The 25,625-nt window shown below is 39.6% G+C and overlaps 1 protein-coding gene across 9 annotated transcripts in view; it reads left to right on the top strand.

Annotated features, from left to right (window-relative positions):
- The window catches only part of mical2a (microtubule associated monooxygenase, calponin and LIM domain containing 2a), a 47,791-nt gene extending 22,684 nt beyond the window's left edge, over positions 1 to 25,107 (top strand). Inside the window, exons 6-32 of one of the 9 annotated variants that reach the window (XM_072661035.1) lie at positions 313 to 468; positions 1,632 to 1,732; positions 2,370 to 2,627; positions 2,734 to 2,849; positions 3,027 to 3,153; positions 3,250 to 3,340; positions 4,062 to 4,209; positions 5,052 to 5,251; positions 6,247 to 6,353; positions 6,525 to 6,596; positions 6,734 to 6,871; positions 7,105 to 7,218; positions 7,547 to 7,900; positions 8,826 to 8,933; positions 13,097 to 13,102; positions 14,095 to 14,217; positions 14,380 to 14,484; positions 14,871 to 14,984; positions 15,802 to 15,879; positions 16,122 to 16,217; positions 17,112 to 17,212; positions 17,355 to 17,427; positions 17,592 to 17,681; positions 18,413 to 18,517; positions 19,821 to 20,001; positions 20,380 to 20,453; positions 20,572 to 25,107. In XM_072661035.1, the coding sequence (XP_072517136.1) occupies positions 313 to 468; positions 1,632 to 1,732; positions 2,370 to 2,627; positions 2,734 to 2,849; positions 3,027 to 3,153; positions 3,250 to 3,340; positions 4,062 to 4,209; positions 5,052 to 5,251; positions 6,247 to 6,353; positions 6,525 to 6,596; positions 6,734 to 6,871; positions 7,105 to 7,218; positions 7,547 to 7,900; positions 8,826 to 8,933; positions 13,097 to 13,102; positions 14,095 to 14,217; positions 14,380 to 14,484; positions 14,871 to 14,984; positions 15,802 to 15,879; positions 16,122 to 16,217; positions 17,112 to 17,212; positions 17,355 to 17,427; positions 17,592 to 17,681; positions 18,413 to 18,517; positions 19,821 to 20,001; positions 20,380 to 20,453; positions 20,572 to 20,961 (3,626 nt within the window). In that variant the 3' untranslated portion in view covers positions 20,962 to 25,107. Of the gene's footprint in view, positions 1 to 312; positions 469 to 1,631; positions 1,733 to 2,369; positions 2,628 to 2,733; positions 2,850 to 3,026; positions 3,154 to 3,249; positions 3,341 to 4,061; positions 4,210 to 5,051; positions 5,252 to 6,246; positions 6,354 to 6,524; positions 6,597 to 6,733; positions 6,872 to 7,104; positions 7,219 to 7,546; positions 7,901 to 8,825; positions 8,934 to 12,728; positions 12,852 to 13,096; positions 13,103 to 14,094; positions 14,218 to 14,379; positions 14,485 to 14,870; positions 14,985 to 15,801; positions 15,880 to 16,121; positions 16,218 to 17,111; positions 17,213 to 17,354; positions 17,428 to 17,591; positions 17,706 to 18,412; positions 18,518 to 19,820; positions 20,002 to 20,379; positions 20,454 to 20,571 lie in introns of those variants that run through there. The other 8 variants (XM_072661027.1, XM_072661028.1, XM_072661033.1 and 5 more) reach the window with 8 other exon arrangements.
- The last annotated feature ends 518 nt before the right edge of the window (positions 25,108 to 25,625 follow it).

Genomic DNA, 25,625 nt, shown 5'->3' with positions numbered 1-25,625 from the left:
GGCAGCAGCAGATTTCCCCAGGATTAGCATGCCTCTGCCTGGCAGGAAGAGAAAAATGCCACATCACACACTTTCATTCTGTCTCTCTCTTCTCTGTCCATTTCTCTGTCTACCCCTCTCTTTCTCTTTCCGGCTCTAAAGTGTCTTGCATACCTGCAGTCTCAAAGTTACTCTTACTTTCTCTTTTCTCTCTCTTTAAGTCTCACTCTGTCTGGAACTTCCCCAAAGGCTGCATTTGACTTTGGGGTCCTCCATCATGAATCAGCCATGTCCTCCTGCGTTAACCCCTTTTGTCTCAATCCTGTCTCTTAGGGTTTCGGCGGAAAGAGTTCCGTGGGAAACTGGCCATCGCCATCACGGCTAACTTCATTAACAGAAATACGACAGCGGAGGCCAAAGTGGAAGAGATCAGTGGGGTGGCCTTTATCTTCAACCAGAAGTTCTTTCAGGACCTCAAGCAGGAGACAGGTGAGAGAACAAAAACACATGTAAAAACAAGATGGCTAAAGTGCGATCCGAGTCTCCTAATGCTGACTATCATCCAATGCTGATCTGACCAACTCTTTTTGTTTTTAAAAATAATCTAACCCCAGATCTTATGTAAGTTGTGCTAATACACAATAGTAAACACCAGTAAAATTACTTTAGTCTATAATCAGACATTCTAAACTCATTAACTTTGCCTAGAAGCAACATTTTAAATGACTGTTTTAAAAGTGTTTAATATCTTACAGTTCGGTCTGACTGACCTACCTGACCATTCAGCTCCCAGTTCCTTAAGAACTCTTAAAAGCCAATATCTGAGAAAAGTAAATCTTTTATGTTTGATACGTGTATGCTACGGTGGTCCTTGACAGCAGAGTGTGCTACAATAACATTGGATGTTTATATATTTTAAATATGTTGTTTATATAGATGTTTATATAGAGTTTAAATCTGGAAAGTTTAACCTTTTCTATAACATATATAAATATTTGTTATTTGTATGTTGTAGCTTTATCATGACTGCTGATGTCTCTCTGAATATTACCAGTAGAATCTATTTGTTAGCTAATCTTATCTCCTGACCATGTCAGCTTACACTGATGTCCTGTTCTGTTCTACTTGATAAAATGTGCAGCACTGTTGTGGACTATAGTGTGATTGTTCTATTCAGTAGTTATTGTCTTTATGTAAAGGTACACATGAACAACTAAGGTTGTACCTCTCTTCTTAGTCACTATGGCAACTAATATAGATATGCAAGCAAATGCAACTTTGTCATTTGTAACTTCTGAACACTCAAAAACTAGTCCAAAATTCAAAAAGTCAAATCAGATTTGAAGTGTGAAAAAAAAACTATCAGCATAGGATGGTGTAATTATCTTGTTCTAAGCTGAGCTAGGTTTCAGTTCTCTTTTCTCTTTCTCTTTCTCCTTCTCTCTGTTTTTTTTTATCTTTTGCCAGCATTTTGTGCAGGTACATGTTAAGTTTGTGTACCTGTTATGGCTAGCCTCCATTACAGAAGAATTCCTTACTAAATCATTCATTAAACTCCTGATTTCCACAGTAAAAGTGTTGCATTACAGACGTTTGTGATGTCCGGTTTCTTCTGAATGACTCATCTTCTGGTGGTTGTGTCTCTGATGCAGGCATCGATTTGGAGAACATAGTGTATTATAAAGACAACACACACTACTTTGTGATGACGGCTAAGAAGCAGAGCCTTCTGGATAAAGGAGTCATCATTCATGTGAGTAGTGGCTCTAGCTTGCCAAACGTCCAAGAGGAAGTGGTTTACGGAAGGTGTGGCATAGGGTACGATGACTCTTTTGTTATTGTAGCCTGCCAGTGTAATAGGCTGTGAACACACACACGCATAAACACAGCAAAGAGGGCATAAACATTTATAAGGAGAACATATTTCACCATCTTATGATCTCTCATTCTCTGTGTGTGTTTTTTTTTTATTCAGACACACACACAAACATAAGCACTCATACTTAGTGGTATTTAGGTCTCACCACTGATGCAGAGTTTATACTGGAACTGACAGTCTTGACTCACAGATTTGACAGACTGTGCTGATTCATAAAAGAACCTAGAGAAGAGCAAATGTCATAAAGCCCTCAGCAAGGGTGGTCAGTTTAGAAAAGTCATTCAACCAAATCTGTGTCTGCACATGCAGGAACGTCTTTGAGCAAAGCCAAAAATCTGGTAGTCATAGTCTCTTAGAAAGAGTGACGCAAGGAGGAGTTCCTTTTTTGAAAGATCACTGACGGCTTGTTTGGCTTCACTCGAAATGTTCTCATGGGAAGCTCCTAAAAAAGCAACATTCCCCTAAAGTGAAAACAGCAGCATGATGTTATGGTGTGTTGTGTCTGTTACAGGACTATATAGACACAGATGCTCTGCTAAGCAGTGAGAATGTAAACCAGGAGGCTCTTCTAAGCTATGCTCGGGAGGCTGCCGACTACGCCACTCATTACCAGCTGCCCACACTGGACTACGCCATGAACCACCTCGACCAGCCAGATGTAGCCATGTTCGACTTCACTTGCATGTACGCCTCAGAGAACGCTGCTCTGGTCAGAGAGAGGTTTGGCCATCACCTGCTGGTGGCATTGGTGGGAGACAGTCTGCTTGAGGTAAATCAGTGAATATTCAACTTGAGGACTTTCTTTTAAATCATTTTGCTTGGTTATTGGTTTTGAGCATTAAATATAATGCTAACTTTGGAAACCTTGTCTGTAGCCTTTTTGGCCGATGGGCACAGGGTGTGCCCGTGGCTTCTTGGCGGCCTTTGACACAGCTTGGATGATCAAGAGCTGGTCACAGCATAGAATACCACTGGATGTGTTGGCAGAGAGGTTGGTATAGTTTAAAGAATATAAATACACACACAATTTTCTAGTTTACCTTTGACAGTTACCTTGTACCCACATTCATTTTATCAGCTACACCATATAGTTGCATTATTGCCTATGACATTGACATTGTCAGTGCCCGAAAAGTTCTGTTTATGATGCCATGATTTTCTGCGTCAGGGAGAGTCTTTACCGATTGTTACCTCAGACAACACCTGAAAACATTGCCAAGAACTTTGATCAGTACACCATCGACCCTGGAACACGTTATCCAAACCTCAACTCCAACTGTGTCCGACCACACCAGGTGAAATTACCTTTCATTTTAATAATTATTACCTTTGGGTCTTGGCGAAACCATGTACAATTTTATTATTTCACCATTTATATCTGTTCTGCACAGGTCCGTAACTACTACATAAGTGGAGAAATGAAGTCCTGCTCTTTGGAGCGAGCTGCTACTATACGGCGCCCAGTGAACCTGGCACGTCGAGGTCAGCTTAATCATTATTTACATTGTGAACTCGCTCCATGCATGTATCCCATGCAAACTAGGAAATATTTCACAAAGATTGTAGAGACAGGAGGAATCTCCAAGCTTCGTTAGATGTTTGGGGCATTCCTTTTCCCAGCTCATTCCAACTCTAAAATAGTCCCAAAATAGCATTATGGGTGTGGATTTCAGGTGTGTGGGAGTATAAAGATTGTTTTCACAAGAGGAGTCACATTGAGAGGATTGCCTTTTCAGAAGATTCCCCTCATAGTCAGTGGCCTCAATGTACACAAATAAAGCTACCCAAAATGTTTGTTCATGTGGAACTGGAACAACCAGATTATTGTGGTGATCTGTGGTGAACCAGGTGGTGTAGGTGGTTAGTTTATTAATCTTTAAGAACCAACACTTATGTGTGAAAAAGTCCACCAATACAGATATTAAGGGCATTTTTTAGAACCGAACACATGAGTCGGTACCCAAGGCTGATTCTGGGCTTGTTTGGTGGAGGGGCTCATTATCACCTTCACACAAAAGAATTCAATTCGAACTGTGGATCGATTGCACAATTGGCTGACATGAGCTTTGTTATGTTATTGAAATTGCTGCATAGGATATTGCTATAATTTGACTAAAAAGTAAGCCTGGTCTTTCATCACCTAATGGCAAATGGCTTCACAACTCTTTGTGTTTGTGTGGATGTGTCTGGATTTTTGTTATAGAGTCTGAGGTCAGACCCAGCAGGTTGCTGACTTGGTGTCAGAAGCAGACAGAGGGCTATAAAGGCGTGAGTGTGACTGATCTGGTCTCATCATGGAGCAGTGGCCTAGCCTTCTGTGCCCTCATCCACCGCTTCAGAGCACATCTCATGTAAGACCACAAACAGTTTAATCCCTGATTCATAATTCAGCCCCTCACTTCAATAACTACATAACCTACATTAGTTTCATAGTAGTCACAGACTATTTAGTAATAATTACTAAATAAGTCTTTAAGATAAGTAACTAAATGACAAACCAACAATGGTCTCTGCCATAAAGACCCTGATTTTGCTCTCTCACATGCCATATACATTACTCTTTGAGAGTATAACTGAGGCATAATTTTAGATAAGAATCTCATATACAACTGGTCTTAAGTCACATTTAAAAAATAATTATATGTGACCTTGTAGATTACATTATTTAATTACAATAGAAAATCTATTGTTTTTATGTGAAACAGTAGTTGTATGTCACAGTGGATCAGCAGGGTTATCAAAGTTTCAGTGGCATATAGCTGTAAACAGCTTACAAATATTAACCTAGAGTGGCCTGTCTAAACACATGGTCATAAATCTTGCTGTGCGTTGTTGGATCCTGGCAGCTGTTCTGGGTGTCTCTGATTTCTCTTTTTGAGCACTTGTTCCAGCACAGTTTGCAATTGTGCAAATCCAAACACGAGCAGAAGATGTGAAAAGTGGTTTGGCCTCTGCAAAGACAGCTTTTTTACACTCCACCTCTCATCCTGACCATGATATGGTGAACTAAGAACAGTTTGTTACTAGTAACAATGTTACTATGTGCTAGAGTTCACACCCCTTTTCATGGACCATGTTGTCAAGAGGTGCTACACATAACACAAACCAGTTTGATAACTGTTTAGTTTGAGGGCTGTCACATGTTCTATACATCTTCTGTTTTTCATTTGACTATACTCTTCTTGTCCTATAGAGATTATGATGCACTGAATGAGGAGGATGCTGCTAAGAATGCTCAGCTTGCGTTTGATGTGGCTGAGAAGGAGTTTGGCATAAAGCCGTTTACCACAGGCAAAGAGATAGCATCAGGCCAGGACCCAGACAAGAACAGCATGGTAACATACCTCTCCAAATTCTACGAGCTCTTCAGGGGAACTCCTCTGCCACCATCAGGTAAGCGACATGCTGTCACTGAATTCTTATGGGGACAATGTAATGACATTGTCATCATGACAGATAACGTCACAAAGCAGTATAGAGTATAACACTAAACAACTTTGTGTATTTAGGTTATTAATATAGAAACATTAAACAATAACCAATGTTTTTTTTATCAGCTGCATAGTATAAAATAGCTGATCTCAGTTGGTTCTTAGCCCATAAAGCCATTATTATATATTATTTATATTATTATACAATATTACATTATATTTTTATATTTATTTTCAGTGTTTAATTTTTACAATTTTTCCAGTATAGAGTGGTCTGTCAAAGTCTTTCTCTTTTTTATGTACAAAGACGGAAGTGCAGGTACCAGATAAAGCTGTGATCTTCATCCTACAATGGGCGGAATACATTAATATGTCTTACCTTTGTCATGAAGTTGTCGCACTTGTCCGACACCATCACAAACCGCTGTACAATATTTCTATTGAATCTTCTGTTGACCCATTTAATGTTGGCCTGAGGAATGTCTTCCCTATGGAGGTTGCGAAGATGAAGCATTTGTAAATGGAGATGCAGTAACACATAATTTGGCCTTGCTGTACTGGAACAAAACTTTGTTAAGCAGTTCCATCAGTCATGTACTCTGGAATGAGAGGAATGCACATATTCCCCAGCTCTCCCTACACCACTGAATACTAGTATAGAGTGGATATAGTACCTATAGAGAGGGTATGCATATAGCTACATTCACAGTAACACTGGCCACCTAAATATAAGTGGTATGGCATGTAATGCTAATTGTATACATCCGTGGTGTCCTTAAGTGCTTTCAGTAAAAGTTGCCATGAAAAAACTTCACTTGGACAGTTCTTAAAAAACACAGATGGTCCTTCATATTCTTTCCATGTTGTAGCATATGGTTTACTTGCATTTGATTATAGCAATACAATGAACATTGCCTTTGATTTGCCACATGTTTCAGTTATTTGTTTTTGTTGCAGATTTAAGAAGAAAGACTGATGAAAATAATGATGAATCTGCCTCAAGATCATCCCGACCTGTTTATAGATCGCTGAGCTTAACACAACCTCGAAAACGGATCCCAAAGGTATGGAGTGGTGTCCGTAGATCAGCTATATCTTTTTTCAACCACATTCTGTTTGAAGATGTGTTTACTTTGGTATAGAATTTCACCACATTTTCTATCTCTATTATGTACACTAATGCTTTGAAGTTATTAAAGCATTATTTGTCCCCCCCCCCCTTTTTTACCTTTTAGGATGATAAAAAGGTGGATGACAATGATTCTTTTTACAAAAGAAGACGGAAGGTATGCAGTTATTTGGAAGAGGTAAGAGCAATACCATTAAAGTGACTTTATATAATGGACAACGATTATCCATGCACCCTTGTGTTTCATAGTGATGTGACTAACCTAAGCTTCTTATTTATAACCAGAGTTCATTGTTGTTTAATTATATTTGCCAGGCAACAAACTTCAGCAGTCAAAGTTCATCGTTAACATCCGAAGGCCGAGAGCTGAAGGAGAACAAGGTCAAGTTCATGGCCTCTCAACTACTGGCAAAGTTTGAGGAGAGCACCCCAAGCTGCACTCTCCGTAGGCAGGTAAAAATCCACTAGCCTTAAAATCCTTTATGAAATCCTAACTATAACTTCTAAGTAACTGTTTCCAGCACTGGCCCTGGAAAATCATTTTGTCTTTGTTATAGCTCTGCTGAACTGTGATACCTTGCTTCCTTCTCTAGTGACTTCTTTCCAGTAATTCTCCTTTTTCCTGCTGTTCTGCTAACCCTATTGGCCTTTTCTCTCTTTAACTGCTGCTGGCTTAATCATCTCAGTCTGACTCGAGTGTTGAGAGGTCTCCAAGGCCTCCATCACTCGATATGACAGACACTCCACCCTTCAACAAAGCCAAGAAGAAAACCCCACCACCTCCACCCTCTAAAAAGCAGGTACATACTTGAAAGGCATACTGAAACAATTGGCGATGAATGTACTGAAATGTGTGCTTTATTTGCACATTCATTCAAATGAAAATAGATATTACACCAACACAAGCAGTGCCAAAAGTGATGTGGTTGATGTAATGTATTATATTCATGAGGAATGTGTGCACACATTTCTGTAGTGCACATAGTGTAACTCCAAAGTGTAACTACAGTCAGTCCTTAAAGCTCTGGAAGTTTGTGTAATGCAATATAGCAGACTGCAATGTAAACCACTCAGCTGAGCAGCTCAAAGTCTGAGCCCCAGCCCTGCTCACGTGCAATGTGTTTGCAGTTCCAGGCCGCCCCCAGCATCAGACTTACAGAGGAGTGCCCAGCTGCTCTGCTCACCGTGCCCTTTTCCAACCCTCTGTGTGTTTCCCTCAAGCCCATCCGGCCCACTCACCCACGCACCCGGTCACGCACAGAACCCCCTGACATACATACACGGTCACACATAGAGGCCTCTAGGATTCTAGCTCCTTCATCACAAAAGCAGTCTGCCGGTACACACACACGGCCAAACACACAGCCTGCTTTAGAGAGTCCAGGCACAGAGGCCAACTCTAGTGGAGCCTGTCACTCTGCTGTTCTGGCCATGACAGCAATGCTCCAGCGCCTGCAGAAGGTGGAGGAAAAGATCAGTCAGGTGATCACCTCCACTTTCATCTATCCACTTTCTCCCTTCCCTTTCCTCCCTCTATTCCTGTGGCCTTTCCCATCCTGTTATTTTGCTCTATCTCTGTACTTTCTCTGTCAGTCCATTTATATTGACTCAACACAGTATTTCCCCTATTGTTGAAATTAGTGGGTGATGCACTGCTGAAACATGACCACCAGTTTGATGCTCTAGCTTTCAGTACATTCAGTTCTTTGTTTAAATAGACAAAACACAAAGACATGTCAATGAATATCCAGAGCACATTTGGAGCCAGTTTCTCAAATGTAGGCTAAGCCTAGAATTAACAGTATCTAATGGTGAGTCACAGTTGACACTGCAGAGACCATTTAAACTTTTGTATTCTGTATTTCAACCTTTAGTCCTACTGTAGTAGCAGGGTCATAAAGGGTAGGTTACTGATAGCCACATAAAGTTAGCTTGTAGAACTCCCCTGCCTTCCCCAACAACAAATGCCACCCACAAACAAACATTTTCTAGAGGAAGCACAGCTGCAGATCTTGCAGCAACATTTAAAGATGAAAACAAATGTTGGTATTTAATCCTCTGGAATCTAATGGTATTTTCTCAATTTTTGCATTTGTTCTAAAATTGATGTCTGGTCTTAGAAATTGCCCTGTAAAAACACACCTTTACTAATCTGGACAAATTGTTTTGGTGCCAGTTAGACAGGGCAAAAGGCAGAGAAGAGTATGGAGACTTGTCTTCATATTTCTGCACTGTATTATTGCAAATATATTAATAGAAAAATATATTAAAAGAAACAATTGACACACTGGCCCGTTTGCAGACTCCACAGGGTTAAGGTTAAGGGTTCGATCACATTCATCATGAATTCAGTCCTTGTTTTCTTTTTCACACTTGCTCTGTTTTTCTGTCCTCTTGCCTGCTATAGAGGAAAACCCAGACTCAAAACGCTAGAGAATTCCATAAAAAAAGCATAAAGGAGAAAGCGGTCCACTTGAGCTCGCTGTTCTCTGGTGATGGCATCTCTCTGCCTCAGGTGACTATTTGATATGGTTTGGCATGGCATGCTCACTGAATCACTGCATGCACTGTCATGCCATTGTTTTTTTATTAGTATTATTGTTTGGTTGAGATAATTACATCCGCTCACCAAACACTCACTTGGATTCCGCAACATGTTGGAAACATTTCTTTAAGTGTGTGGTTTTACTGGGTACACTATCTTGCTGGAATTGGCCATTATACCACCCCTGTCAGCCTGTACTGTTGACACATGGCAGGTTGGGTTCACTGGATTTGTGCTTTTAGCATCAAATTCTGCCCATGTGCCTCATCACTCTCAAAATCACTGAAGAGCACATATTTACCCCTTCTGAGGGGTGATGCGATATAATAATATCCCTGAAGCTGCTGGTTTTTATTTGCATGATGTTATGCACTGCACTGCTGCAACACAATTGGCTGATTAGATAATCAAAGGAATGACTGTGCATCTGTTCCTTATAAATTGCTTGGGGAGTGTACATGTAAACTTCTTGCATTTCTATGAGAGTCGCCATTTTAAATGCATCCATTTAATTTTTACCTAAAATTGATGTAGAACCCTGATTTCTGTGGAGGTCATTGGGGTTTACACCATTATGGAGCCTGTCCAACCCAAATGATAGACACTTCTAGAATTGCCTATGTTTATTATATATGTGGAGTCTCAAAAACAGATATCTGCAACAGATATGGAAGTCAACATACAAAAACAGTTCAATTCGTGGACATGACTAGTATTTGCATTGTGGTTATCTCAATATACTTAATAATTTCACAGCAGTTACCCATGCATTTTAGTCAGTTTTAGTCTCAAAGCCCATAAAATCCTCTGGACATCACAGCAGGGGAATGATTTCTGAACTTCTCACCTTTTTCACTCTTTCTAATTAGCTGTGATGTTGGAGTACACTCCTATTTTTTCAAGTCCCCTCTCAGGTCATTGACCATTACCACGTGTACCTACAGCCTTCACAGTGTTGTAACTCAAACACTGAGTCATTCTTTCTTCTCACTCCCTCCATCCTGTTCATAGTCTAACTTTGTATGTTGGCCATCTATAGATGTAATGTTTAATACTTAGTAATAATCAGCAAATGCATTTTAGATAGATTGAATAAATAAATAAAATGTTCATATATGTCTCAGCTCATCGTTGTGACAGCATTGCGTGCAGTAAAAATACATTAGGCCTTAGTTCTTTTTAAAAGAAGCCATTAAAGTAAATGCGTTCTGCTTGTTCCATTACGTGGTTTATTTGGCCCAGAGAGAGACGTCAGGAGAAAGTGGCTGAAGTTCTCTCAGCAATCTGGGTGCCATAAAGTGCTCCAGTCTGAACTCTCAGATGCCCTTTCAGCTAAGGGAGGGTTCTGCTCTGAGGATAAAAAAAAAATACAGGTTCCATTGCCTCTGCTATTGGACTTACTATTTTATTACACACACCAGGAAAACCCATCAGGCCAGGTGTGTCCATTGCTGGATTAGAAAGAGGATCTTACAGGAAGATAGTCATTATAGTCAATATAGTCATGTTAAAAATTGTACCCTTGTCTATAGGTAAACATGGATATTTGATGCTAATTTAAATTTTATTAAGAGATGGTAATATCTAACTAGACGTTCTAAATAATAAAACTGAAGAAATGTCTCATGTCTAAATGTTTACCTAAAGGGTGGGAAATGTCTAAAAACCATGAGTAAAATGTAATTAGAAATGCAATTTTCTTGTGAGGAAAAAGTTAGGTTTATTACTAAATAAAATGTCTAAAAATTCAAGCGCACCACATTACCTGCAGATGACTAGAAGATCAGTAGAGAGGATTTTGAAGAAGCCATACTTATTTAAACATCAGACATTTAGTGGGAGCATGCAAAGTGACAATGACTAAAATATTCAAGTGATCAACCGAGGAATGGCTCAAAAAAAAGAAAATGATGAGTTGTGGAATGACCAAGTCAAAGCCTGGACCTTAATCCTATTGAGATGATGTGGTGTGATTTGAAACGGGCTGTGCCTGCAAGAAACCCCTCTGCATGGAGAAGTGGGAAACAAAGACTGGTAGATGGTTTTTGGAAAGTGAGGTTATTTTAGCCAAAGGGGGAAATATCATTTATTAGTCCATATAGTTTCCGAATGTTAGAATTGGCATATTTTTGCATTTATTTTTAATTATACATTATTTTGTAAAATAAATGATAAAGTATTTTTTATTATTTTTGCAACGATCATGCAGTTACATCACCTTTATCTATATATATTGTTTGAAGGATGATAAAGAAATAAATAAGTTATCATCATAATAAAGAAATACATATTTAATAGGGTGCCCAAATGTATTTACACTATAGGTTGTAATATTTAAATAGTCTTACATTCACCTGTTTTTGAGTACATAGGCTACTATTTTTTATCTGTTCCTTCTTATTTGCAAACAGACACAACCTTTATGCAGCCTTTGGACTCCTATAAACAACTCTTATCAGAAACTGCAGTGTTGAGCAATGGGAAACAGTGACACTGTACATTCTCTCTGGGAACCTCTGTGTTAAAACATGTCATTACTGCAAAAAGTTCAACTTCAAAAGTCAACATCAGACCTAACTGCTTTTTCTTGTACAGTTTTTAAATGTGTACATTACGACTGCAAGCATAAAATATATTTCATCAACACAGTCTTGTCTTTCAGTTTACTTAGTTTTGGCAATGAGTGTGTTGATATAATATACCTAGGAGTAGTGTATGTGTGTTCATTTACTTCAGGTTAAAAAGGAAAGTTATTATGAATACAGTTATACGGAAATGATCATGTGGCCTAAATGTTCCTGATCTTGTTTGAAGACCGTGAAACCTCTGGTTGTTTACTTTCTGCTCTGTGGTTTCAGTCAGGCAACACTATTATTTAAACCAGTGCATATGGAAACTGCTAATGATAAGGCTTGAGTTTCCTGAAAACATCTTAGCACAAAGATGATGGTTAAAGTCCAGAAAGCATCACTGATCACTCTCTTTAACAGTTATGAGGATCATAACACTAAGATTCTTTCGGGAAACCGAGCCTTGTACTTGATCTAGCTGAAAAAACTCCATAAACATGGTTCCTTTGCATGCATTGTTTTGTATTATTGTTTTATTAGTAGTATCCCCATTAGCTGTTATCTTAATAGCCACTGTTTTTCCTGGGGTCCGATAGACATACTGTGCAAGACCAAACAAAGCACTTAAAATAACAAAATGAAACTAAAAACAAACAAAACAGTGGACAATAACATACACTATAATACTACACTAGAGTATGTCCCAGCTATCAAGCTATTTTAAGCAGTCCTTTATGGCTCTATAAATTACTGTTCGACACATGTAGATAATTTTTTTAAATTAGGTCAAGCGTATGTATCTCGTATAGTTTCTCTACCTTTTACTTGCTTCAGTTGACTGTAGAGATCCACCGTAGTTTTTCATGCATTTTATTTATTCTGATTCTTGTAAAATTATTCTTGCTTCTATATTTGCCATGATTTACAGTTTCATAAAATGTTTCTTTGCTGTATTTGACCATAATTGTACTATTTTGCTTGCTTGTAAATTTTAGAGACATTTGACTGCACTAGAGTTGATTGGCATTGATGTGTTCTGGCCCATAAATGTTGCCTATAGTCTATTTTTATATATATGATTCAAACAGTTTATAAGGAACATCAGCTGCTTTCTACAGTATTGCTGCCTAATGTTCTGCTTCTTTACTTAGGACTAATATCCTTCCCTATCTGTGGTTCTCTCTGCCCTGCACAGTCTAGCAGTTCCTCTTCTCATTCCACTTCAACATTATCTCCACCACATCCTCCTCTACAAAGCACTGCCACTTCTTCTCCCTCCCCTCCTCTTTCATCCTCACAATCTCTGCTTCTGCAGCAGGTAATGGACTCAATTTCAGCCAAAACCTTCCATACCTTTCCAGTATTAATGTGCTTCCCCTTGTACATTCTGCTGAAGACAGAGGCAGTGTCATTTATGTTGAATTTGGGGTAAGACCAGGAATGAAGAAACTGCTTTAGGGAATTGGAACAAGGAAACATGAAACATGGCCTAAACATGCAAACTATTGCAAAGACACAAGCACAGCAAGACCTGTGTGTACAGAGGAAGGGGTTGACAACCAGACACAGGTGAAATGCATTATATGGACAAAAGCACTGAGACACACCTCGTAATCATTAAATTTGTGATTCATTCAGTCCCATTGCCACAGGTGAATAATATCAAGCCCATAGCCATGCAGTCTGCCTTTACACACATTAGAGAAAGAATAGGTGGTTCTAAAGAGCTCAATAAATTTCAGTGTGGTTCTGTCATACCTGGGCTCTGCAAGCTCGCCACGGTTGGGTCCTTGAGTAAAGCTCTTCACCCTCTCTGCTCCCTGGGCGCCGCAGTAATGGCTTCCCACCGTTCCGGACATGTGTGCTCACTGTCACTCTGTGTGTTTGCTCACTGGTGTGTATGTGTGTGTTCACTGCATGGATGGGTTGGCGAATGGTGAATATGGTGTGGAATATGGTCTTGTAACAGGATGCCACTGTTGCAACAAGTCAATTGAAATTTCCTCCCTCCTAGATAGTCAACCATCAACTGTAAATGGTATTATTGAAAAGTGGAAGCACAGCAATACTTGCAGAGGGAGTACTGAGGAGCGTAGTGCATAAAAGTCTCCAACACTCTTTTGACTCATTAACTACAGAGATCCAAACCTGCTGTTATAGCTGCAAAGGGGGGACCAACCCCATATTAATGCTTATGGATTTAGAATGGGATGCCATAAAATCTTCTGTAGGTGTAATGTATAGGTGCCCCAGTACTTTTGTCCATATAGTGTAGGTGATAAGAGGTCTCAGAAAAGACCAAAAGCTCTCAGAATGAAACAGGATTAAGCTAAAAGGTTCGAAGTAAGAGCCAGAAAGCTTAGAAGGTTCCACACAAATCCAGGAAAGACCTAGAAGAAGCAATAAATTAGAAGATTAAAAGAATTAGAAAAAAGACACAAATTTACCCAGTTGACCTTCATGTACAGTTCATTAACAACTTGCAGAAATGGAATTCTCTGATAAGCTGTGGTGTCTCGCTCCTGCCCTGCTATACTTTTGTGTGATTCTCCTGCAAACAGACTGATCCCTGTGCTCTAAACCTCACCCTTCATTCCAGTCCTAAATTAACCTCACCACAAACTGCCTTTACTTCTCCTTCATCTCATCCCTTATCATCATCATCCTCTCTGCTGGTGCAACAGGTAAAGTCTGCATGTATCCACCCCCCACAAATGGTCATTAAATATAAACATTTGTAAAGGAGAATCATAAGGACATTTCTAAATGCAAATTTTAATATGTGACTGAAGAATCGCTACAGCCAGATGTAGTGAGAATGATTGGTTACCCACCACTGGTTTCAGATTAGCGAGGGCAAGAGGCCCAGTTTTTCTCTTCAAAGTGATTTTAAGGTGCCTGTGCAAAAGGGGTACAAAATTGTGAAGTTCCCCACCAAATTATTCAGTCAGGTATTCCAAACTTCCATTCTAATAATGCTTGATCAATAGTTGGTTAATGTGTATTTAAACACTTGGTTAATATATGTAGAATAATAGTGTCATGCCTATTGTACCTTAATCTAATGAGGATAAAGTACAGATATTTAATCAATGTTATCATTCTTTTCTGATTATCAGCTGCCACCCCATTTGCCTGCTTATTCCTATCTGTAAAGTCCAACCTACTATTAGTATAAAAGCTACAGCACTGACAAGCCTGTAATGTGTCTGGTATTATCAGGGTCCTTGTTTGACCTGTTCGTGTAAAGCCTAGAAAAAAGCCTTTTCTGTGAATTGTATATCCTTACTGCATTTTTCCTGATCTTTCTGTCCTTCCACAACTCTGCTCTGGACAGATTGTACATCCCCCTCATTCCAGATCAATCTTAAGCCCTCCACACTCTCACCAAGAATGCACTACCACTCCTGCTTCTAAGCCCTCTCTCCACTCCTCATCCTCTCTAAAGCAGGTATCATCCCTTGTCAGATTCCAAGCACTGTTTCCAACCTATATTCAACTCCTCATTTTAGTGCATGCAAGATGAGCCACACATTAATATTCTGGGCATTCTTATTAAGTAAGGAAGTGGTTACAGTTCACTGTTTCCACTTATATCTGAGAGACCATAAATGAAAACAAGCTACATGCAACAGCTTTTAAGCCTACTATTTTCTTATAATTGCTTTTTAAACGTTTTTTTTGCAAGAATTTACAAAACATCTATTTAATGTCTAGTAATGATTTTTACTACAAAATAATGTCAATGAAATAGAAAATATATAATGTAAAATAAATGATTGCATAAATATTCAGATTCTGAGTGCAGTGTCTCAAGAACTGGCTGTCCTTGCAAACTGAGTGACCTTGCAAAAAAAGAGACTAGTGACTAAGAGTTAACTAAAAGTTAAAAGCTTTAGCAACTGGGATGGGCAACTGTTGTCCAGGTGCTTCACCAGTCAAAGCATAATGGGAGAGTGTCAAAGACACACTAAGACTCCAAGGTCAACTGGAAAAAAGTACTTTGGTCTGATGAGACTAGATGCTTTGTTTGGCTAACACCAAACACTGCACATCACCACCCCCATGACCATGATTCCATTTATAAAAGCAAGTGAAAAACATCCAATGGGGTCATATAGACACTATATAGACACTATATGTATGTATATATATATATATATATATATATATATATATATATATATATATACCTTCTGGAAATCCAGTATCTTTTATCTTTCTGACTGTCCTGTCTTGACCGTTTTTGTCCTCTTGTCTTAAACAAGACTAATGCATTTCTGCACCCTGATGTTCCCCGTTGTGAAAAGGAGATGCTAAAAGACACAGTGAATGGGTCACATGTGGTGAGTGTCCCATAAGTGAAGCACAGATATACTTGGCAACACAATTACAGTGTGCAACGGATACAAACAACTATTATTTATCCATAGAGGAGCATTCACTCATTTTCCATATGATGTATCCATCCTTACATCAATTGCTTTGGCGAGACACATTATAATTACATTCAAGCTAGGTTGCAGATGCGATTTTTAGGATAGGTAGTTGTTTACACACTGAACAGCCTTTTAATTTGTGGTTTCAGCTAAATAGTACCAGAAGCACATCCAGTTTTAATCATCAAAAGGAACAGGAGTTGACGCAATGCAGCAGTGATAAAAACAGTCAGAAGCCCAAGAAGGTAATCCTGTTCTTCCTGTGTGAGCTTCATGTGGGATTTGCTAACGACTAAGCTCCTCATGAAATGGCTTTTAAGGCTGCACAATATATTATAACATAATATCCAATATATTAGTCTTTTTAATAGTGCTATCACAGAAGTGTGCCTCTTTCCAGGGGTCTCAAACGTTTTGAAGTAATAAACCAACCCTTCAGGTTGGTTCAGCTCCTGAGTTCGACTGACTTTCTGTGTGTGCCTGTATGCCAGTGTGTGCATTCAGACACAGCAGAATTCATTTATTTGATTATTTTGGTAAATAAACATCCTGAACCAAAATGTGTTTGAACTTTACCAATGTCAGTGCTTGATGGTGGGTGAAATGCTCTACCCATCGAGCCAACAGGAATGCGAACATGGACTAGATCCCCTCACACACATGGACTGTGGTGGTCTGAATTAGAACCTTTGTAGGGTAATTTCAGGCCCATAAGATGCTTGACACCCCTGCTCTAACCAATAGCTCGAGCGTTTTATTGTGTGATGTGTGTTTCCTGACTAGATCAGAAACGTCATCTACATGCACATTTCCAACAAACATCAATGATTTGGGTCAACCTTAACCTCCAAGACAGACCCTAATCTAATATTTAGATCCAAATTATGGAATTTGGAATGGAATAGCTCTGAATCCCCCTGGACTCCTTTATTTGTCTTTCAGTGGTTATAATTCTAAATTTAGTATTTTATTGCAGTATGACTTTTTCCAGTATTGTTCAGCCCTAATGGCTTCTTAGCAAGATTGTATTAAACAATGTACTAAACAGCATCTCAGAATTTGAATCAAAGGGGTTAAATACCCATCTCTAAGCTGAAGTCTCTGCTTGCTCTTCTAACCTGTCTGTCTGCTCGGAACAGACTTGCCCTTCTGCTGCAAGCTTTCCTCATTTTAGCTCTGCCCTACCCCTGCTACACCCTCCCCAATTTACTGCTACCTCGCCATCTTCATTCCCATCCAGGTATTAACCTTTATCCTTTAATGTCTCTGTTTCCTCTTGTGTCATTTTTCATGCCTGTCATTAACAGTTAAATAGTATGCTTTTATTAACCATACATTTTATGCATTCCTGCTTGTCCTAATGTTCTTCTGTCTAAAAATAGCCAGCCCAAGCAGCTAGGAATGCTGCTTTCTAAAACGGAAACTCAAGGAGAAATGCAGAAAAACTCACATGTGGTGAGTTTCCCTTGAAAGGATTTTGGCCATTAGGTTGAAAGTTGTATTGTGGGATTTCAGTATGTTAGTATCTTTGTATTTGTATCTTACCCCTACATAAATATTTTAAATAAATAAATAAAGGCTTTTTTGAGACACTAAAACAATTTAATTTATACTTTCAGTGTAGCATCAGCAGCAGCACTACCTCTTTCACTTTAAGAAAACTAACAGAAGTCCTTCAATCTAAGAAAGGCTCGAATGGCCCCAAGGAGGTATCTGAAGATGCCTGCTGAAACGTACTTGATCCATTACTCACAGTTCCATGTGTGTGTTAGTCACTGGTGCATTTGGCTGTGCTATATCCTTGGTTTGGATTGCTGGCATGCTCCCATGTTTCTGAGATGACTTCCAGTGGGCTGGCCCTAGTGGTGCTCTCTTGCGGGTCAGACCGCTACGCCTTTAGCGGTTGATTCATAATCGAACAAAGCCAAAGGAGCACACTGTAGGCCCTGAAACATTCAGCCGTCTCCACTGACCGCACCGATCATGCATTCCTCACGGTCCTCTCCTCCCCTGCCAGATGTCTGACCTGAAACACTTTTCCTTTTGCTGAAGGAACCCGTTTTATTTTTCAGCCCTGCTGTGAGCTTCATGTGCTTTACAGAATGACTTGATCATTGCATAACTGTCCCTCAATAAAGAAAACAGTCTAGTCTGCCCTGTCTACCCTGAGAAAGTACCACAACACTTCTGAAGAACACACTGTTGTGTTTTTTAGATGTGAGAAACACACAGCATGTTTTTTCAAAGCATGTACCAGACAAATAAGAATCATTTCAACTCCACTGCATGGTGAAAAGGCAGAGCAAATGAGGTATCTTATTTGGCTCTGTCCTGTCTTCTCTCACATTCTCCAGTTTTTCATGCTGTCATAAATCTCTCTGCTCCTCTCTTTCCACTCTTTTTCCTCCTCTTGCCCTTTCCTGTGGGCTGTGGTCTATAGCGCACTGTGGGGAAGGTGTCTCTGGTGGTAGGAGCACGGGCTGAGACACTGCTCACCCTCTATGAGAACGATCACAGGCCTAAGGCCGCCTACTCAGACTCGCCGGTAAGCCACAGTAAGCAGATGTGGGCTACCTGCTCCTATGTGCTCCTATGTGCTTGTCTGACTTTTATTAAGTATGACTCATTAAAGATGGAACGGTTACCAGTGTTAATGATATAGCGCAATATCATCATCAAAGAAAATCATTGGTTTTATATTGCAGTATATCATAAAAAACTTGTACCCACTCTATCTTTAATGAGTCATGCTGAAAATGTTAAAAGGCACTCTGAAATTATTTCAGAACATTGGTTTTAATGATATCCTGAAATATGAAACCAATAACAATCATAATTTTTCTTCACCCCCTAAAGATTTTCATGACATGAAAAAGGTCATGATAAAAATTCTTGGAACATATGGCTGAATATAAATGGCTTTTTATTAGACATAAACTGTTGTGCTATAGAAATTGTTATTTCATGAAAAAGGTCACTAATGGATTCTGTTACAGCAGCACACAGCACACAATCATTGGCTTCAACCTTAACCAATGAATAGTTTGAAAGGTCAAGCTAGGAAAATACGTTAAGAGCATTAATAATTTATCAGTCGTTAACATTTAACAGCAGTAGTTGCAAGTAAATGACCAGTTGTCTGTGTTAAATATATGTTTTAGGTCATTTCCTATCAAACAGTCTAAGTTTTAAAGTTTTTTTCCACCCCAATATAGAAAAGAGTTTCTGACTTGCTACCAGAATCACTTGTTAATCACACTGTGAGGAATTGTTTAAGGTTTAAGGTTCTGAGATTAAGTATGAAATAGGCTAAATATGAGGTTTTCTGTGCTCTGGAACTTGTGGATTTTTGTGTTTCTGTCAGTGAGTCGCCTTCTCATTTCAAATTGGCTCATGATTTTAACATATGTGGGTATTTCAATTCTTCAGTTTGCCGACTTCTAATTTGCTGAATTTTCCTCCCTTTTTCGGACAATTTGGTACTGCCAATTAACCCACCCGTTCATAGTTCCACCTAGCACTAGTTTGGAGGGTAAGAACTTGTTTTTTTCGATACATGCAAACATTACATTACAAACTGCCGCCGATGTGGCATTACAAGGCAGCTGATGGCAAAGTGGCTTTGCCTGGGATTCAAACTTCTCTACAGGTCATAGCAGTAGTGCATAAGACCGCTGAGCCACTGTGTTAAATCTGTGTTAACATAGCCTCTTCAACCTCGTCTGTTTAATAGTAGTTTAGAGCATGGATACCATTCCCTGGCTCTGTACAAATACCCCTGCGCGCTCCCACTCGTCTGTGGTCTGGATCTTATCATTCTAACTGAGGTTTTGTAATCTGCTTTTCAGGGTTCCTTTCGGAGGGAGTTCCACCAGAGCCTGGGTGATGTGTGTCATGCGTGTAAAAAGCGTGTGTACGTGGCAGAGCGTCTTCGTGCCGAGGGGCTCTTTTTCCACAGAGAGTGTTTCCGCTGTGATACCTGTAGTGCTCCCCTAAGCCAGGGTGGGCATGCCTTCGACTCAGAACAGGGTAAGCTATCTCTTACTTATGAACTCTGTCTCTGATCAACAGTCTAAATTAGCTTTGGGGGATGATATGATAATATATCTTGTGGCTTACTATGTTTTAGCCCTATTATCAAGTGGAAGTTCAACATTTTCAGGTGTGATGAACTATAGGCTTGTTTTATTTTCAATTATATTTTAGTATAATTAGTATATAATCATGTTTTGTATTTTTAGTATAATAGCTATTAAAACAAGTATTTTTTTGCTTCAGTTTTTTTGCTTAATGCTTGTGCCTATTGACTTATATACTCTTGTTATACTCCTATTATATACTTGTTATACTCCTATTACATCAGACACTCTTCTGTCCTCTATAATGGGTCTGTTTTCACTGTCATAGGGAAGCTCTACTGCAAACTCCATTTCTCTCAACGTAATTTGGGAAAGCGTGGAGAGATATTTGATCCACATATGGTAAGCATTCACCTTATTGGTCACTCTGCTCCTAGTTCATGTGTACTTTTCATTAAAATACACACAAAAAAAAACTGTTAGCCTGACAGCCTTTTTATTACTTTTTTCCCCTCCTTAGCCACCTGACGACACCATCCACCCCAGCACCATGCCCAGTCCTGTTAGAGTTGAGAGCTCTCCAAGCCAGTCTCCAGGTACCCTGTCCTCTCTGTTGAAGAGAAGTCTGCACTGGCCCCTGCACGTAAGCCGGTCTGTGTGTGCCGTGCCCCGGCGCGTGGCTAGCTGGCTGGGTGGGAAAACGCGGGACGTGGGCCTACACATCAGGGACAATGCGGAGAACTATGTCTTCCTGTACGAGCTGCTGAGCGTGGGCCTGCCTCTGCTGGCGGCCCTGCACGAGCTCCTGCTGCAGCTGCAGGCTGAGCCTGAGGCTGAGGCTGGACCTCTCCAACTGCAGGCCTTGCAGGAGTGGCTGGAGCAGCACCTGGGCCCCTGGCTGTTCACGTAGGCCCTCAGAAGGTTCCTTTAGATCTCTTCAGGCTCTGCCCATGCAAACGGCTTATGTTCTGCCTTATCAATTTTATCATTCTCTTTTGGCTTCCAACAGTACAAAAAAGTCCACAAATCACAGATAGCTGACAAGGGTCAGCAGAGAACAGCTGTATTCTTGACCAGAATATGAACTCTTTTTTTCACAATGAAAAGTGATCATGTGATGTGCTGCGTGAACTTGAGGTGACTCCATCTCCTCACTTGTTTTCATTGCCCGGGAGTCTGAAAGCTGAACAATTGGTCTTGGAACCATTCCAGCCATTTTTCATCACTTCTCTTCAGTAGTTAAAGTAGTTTAAGTTTCTAAATATCAAAAAAGGGAGAGGAAAATTTCAGAGAACCAAACCTAAAGCACTTTAGTGAGTGAGCTGTCTGGACTTTTGCCAGTACGAGATGCGGGCAGTTAGCATGTTTTGTTGGTAATTATTAATGATTTTTTGTGTGGACACTGCAAGTTTACTAAACCAGACTGAGCTAGTCACAAACAGCTTTGTCTGCTCTGCTTACGGTCACGTGCAATGAAACTGCCAAACCAAACAGAATGTTGTCATCTAAGCCAATCTCACATTCCGCTCACTGAAATCAAAAGTTTACACATTCTTGGAGAATCAGATGTGCAGTAGAGGTGGTTTACGCTCTTGTTATCTCTCGTTCTTTGGTTAGTCTCAATAATTTTTTTAAGGTATTTGCCAGATTTTATTGGGCCAACATTGAATTTCACATAATTCTAACAATAAATTATAACAATAAATACAGTGTTGTTTATTAAAAGAAACACACTTACTCTGTAGAATACAAGGATAAAAAAGGATTTATATGATTTTAGAGGGGCTACAAATTACGACAACCAATAATATCAGTCAAGATCCTTCCATATTTGTATTTTTTATTTGAATTTTAGGCTTCAATAGCTTTTTTCATTACTCACTCATTCACCGACTGACATGCTTATCAGTTCTCAGTTGCCACAGTTTTTAAACTCTTAGATAATATACATATTGTAGCACTGAGGGTGAATTTACCCATAATTTATTACTTCTTTTTCTTTTGTTAGTTAAGCAAACGTAGTCTTGCAAGTCTTCATCTGCACTCTTTAGCGCTTTAGCATGTTTATCACTTAACGTTATGGTGTTCAAAGTCACCAATTCAGCCTGTATTACTGTCAAATAGTGACTCAGGGGAGCCTCATATTGGCTTTACCAGTGGATTCTTAAAGATTTTGTGATAGTCTTGGATGATTGTGACACCACAACAAATAAACTGAGTAATTATTGCAGTATTATCAGCGAAGGTTTGGCTGATACTGATAAAAAAACAGGTCAATATCGGCTGATATTATTGGCCAACCAGTGTGTTGTCAAGCCCTTCTACTCAGTGTCATGCACATTGCAATTCACAGAACTGTTATGCCGTCTGTTTACAATACTTTATAATTTACAGACTTGAGGTTCAGAGAGTGTGTAGAAATGAAATGAAAGTATCACATTGTGCAGAACTAGTGATTTATTTGTCTCATTGTCTCAAAAGTGGGCATGTGCAATTACATGGTCAAGCCAGGAAAATGGTTTATCATGATAAATACCTTGTACTCTTATTAGGAACACTATAATGAAAGCAATACAATCAGTGCAGAGTGGAATACATGCCTTCAAGTCACTGGAACTTCATCTGTGCCTGATAAAGGAATAGATTTCAGAAACAAATCTACCTACATTAAATCACAGTGTTACAGTTCTGCCTTAAAGTGCAACAACAGTGTACAGTCTACAAGCACTGAACATTTTTTCAATTCCTCCATTTTTCAAATTCCTCAAGGAGATCAGTGAGGCAGTTGCATGGTTGGTTTTATTAAAAGAAAAAAAAATTATACACTGGAAGGTTTATTTTGTACTGTTCTCTTCCTCACAAATGTTCAGTTGTGTAACTTTGTATAATTTGATCAAATTAACAGTTTTTCATGTTAAACTATACCAGAAAAATACAGACAATGACGTGAGATGCACAAAATGCATGTACACTATGGAGCTCTTGTTGCTGGACCATTTGCTGCGTAATTTATGGCTCACACTCACATATATATCAATATACTGTGTACACGCTCACATTCACTGTTCTTCTCTTTTCTGTTATTCGCTTATAGTCTTTCACGACCTGTCTGCTGTGTCCTCTCCTGATATGCTCTGAGTCACGACAGACTCAAGGTGATCACCTGCATGGTCGCATGATACATTGCTCAGCACCGGCATCCTTTCATACAATTTCACTACTCTGTCCACAGTGTAGCAGATTTTACCTGCATGGCAAACTGAACAGAGCTGCACTATATGTCCAAAAGTCTGTAGACACCTGCTCCTCAACACTTCTCCCGAATCGGAGGGTACCAGTAAGGGAATTTGTCCCCCTTTTGTTGCAGTTACAGCTTGGTCACAAACTCAACTCCAACTCATCCCAATGACAGTTCCACTGCTCTACAGCCCAGTGCTGTTGGGTTTATACCCCTCTAGTAATGCTAAGCTTTAGGCATGCTGAACATAGGCTCAAGTCCCATTCTATTAGCAATGTCTTTGAACACCTTCAGCAGTGGAAGCATCCCTAAATAGAAGGGGTGTCTGGATACTTTTGGATGTACGTCATACTTGAACTCCTTTTGCTAAACGGAATCACTTTTAACAAAAGGGGTTTTAAGCCTGAAAGGGTTGATCTAAAGCTCCAGGGAACCTGACAACTGTGATCTTATGAATATTTGGTGAATGCCTACAAATACTTCAGAATGTCTTCACTTCCAATGTAAATTTAACAGTTATAATCATTGTTGAAGCTTGCAAAAGGTCATTTGGCCATGCCACACTGTAGCTATTTGTTAGACAGTAATTATATAAGACAGCCAGCTTGGCTGACCTTGCCGATCCCATTGAAACAGAAAAGAGCACAAACCAAAAAGTTACATAGGCCTTAAAATAGAACCTTGTGGGACTTAGTATGTCCTTACAATATATGCTGTTGTTTTTGCATTAGTATTATTAACAGAAGAATTAATTTAGTTCAGAATGTTAATATAGCATTCAGACTACACAAAAGTTTATCATACTGATGTAGGTCAATTTGGGCACCCCTGTTTACATGGCATGTTTTTGTTAATTTTCTGAGTGAAAGTAAGCGCACATCAGCGCAATTCTCCACGTTTTAACCCGCATTGTTCACTTATTGTCACTCAACAAAATTAAACACGAACAGAGGACACTGCATTCCCTTGGACTTTAGCTGCGCTGCTGTTTTCACAGTGTATCACTGTTTGTACAGCAGCGGACAGGATTGTGTATGAAGCTCCATTTGACGTGTTACAGTGCTGAGGGAAAGGAATGCCTGGAAGACACTCCCTCTCTGCTTTCGATTCTCACATATGCATGGCAGTAGATGTCATGACTAACAGGAATGTTCCTGTAAAACGTCTTTAACTCTTTTCTCCTGTGGGAGTTTCCTCACCGACCGTCTTCTCTGTACCTATTATTTATTCTTCTCTGTTTCAGAGCTGCTTACGTTACCGAAACCCATCCAGAGCTCTCGATTGCCTCTTTTAAAACAGGGTTCAGTGTTACTTAAGGAGACTTTTAGTTTAGCACATTTCTCCCAGACATGTTGTAAAACTGTATGAAAGAAAATCAACTGTATTTCCTGTATCTAAGCCATGCATCTAATAAATGTCACAAGAATTTATATTGCTTAGAAGTTCCTCTGTCGTTTTGGTAAATGTAATGTTTGTTATTCACTGTATTGTAAGACGATGTAGGAATGGAAAGCTATTTACGCTATATGTAGCACTGATGCCTTGTGCTATGTTGAGAGTCGGTGCACAGAATGAACATTCTTTCCATTGTCCAGAGGAGCCATACTGCGTTTTGACCCCTGCCACAGAGTCTGGCATAAGAGGCTGTCACAGATTTGTGTCACAGGCTGGGTTCACGTCCCCCACAGCACCGATAAAGCCCAGGAACCAGAGTGTCGCTGGAGGAGATGCTTCCTGCAACTGAGTGTGGGGCTGTTGAACTATGTGTTAAAAACATACATGCTGAAACTTGCAAGCCCTTCCTCCAGCCTTTAAAGGGCCCATACCTTGGAAAAAATTAGGTCTTTGATGTTGTATGTAACACAGGCCACACACTTCATATATGTAAACTAAGCACTACAGGTAATTTTGAATGAACTGTTTATTTTTTGTGTCATAAAGACCTAGTTATAGCCTATGTGCGTATGATGTGAACTGCAGATGGAGGGCAGGAAGTGATTTTCTTCCTAGGAAGCTCTGTCACAAATGGTTTGACCACGAGGAGCTTTTATTAAGAAGCAAACGTTGCCTTGCAAGTCTTCATCTGCAGGAGAGAGTTGAATAAAGCTTGTGTGCAGTGGCTACTTCATCAGACGTAAGGTTAACTTATGTGCCTATGCTTACATAGCTAGCCGTTTCCTTACTTCGTAATGTTGAAGATATTGTTTGACATATATTCCTAGCTTTGAGTCTAGCACAAATACCTTCTTGCTTCTCTGGCTTTCGCTTCTTTGTCGAGTCCTTCTGTGGACACAGGCACAGGAAAAGCTGGTGTTACAAGGCCTGGATCATGTAGC

The sequence above is a fragment of the Salminus brasiliensis genome, chromosome 17, assembly GCF_030463535.1.
Source record: "Salminus brasiliensis chromosome 17, fSalBra1.hap2, whole genome shotgun sequence".
Taxonomy (NCBI): domain Eukaryota; kingdom Metazoa; phylum Chordata; class Actinopteri; order Characiformes; family Bryconidae; genus Salminus; species Salminus brasiliensis.
This window is presented reverse-complemented; position numbering and strand designations above follow the sequence as displayed.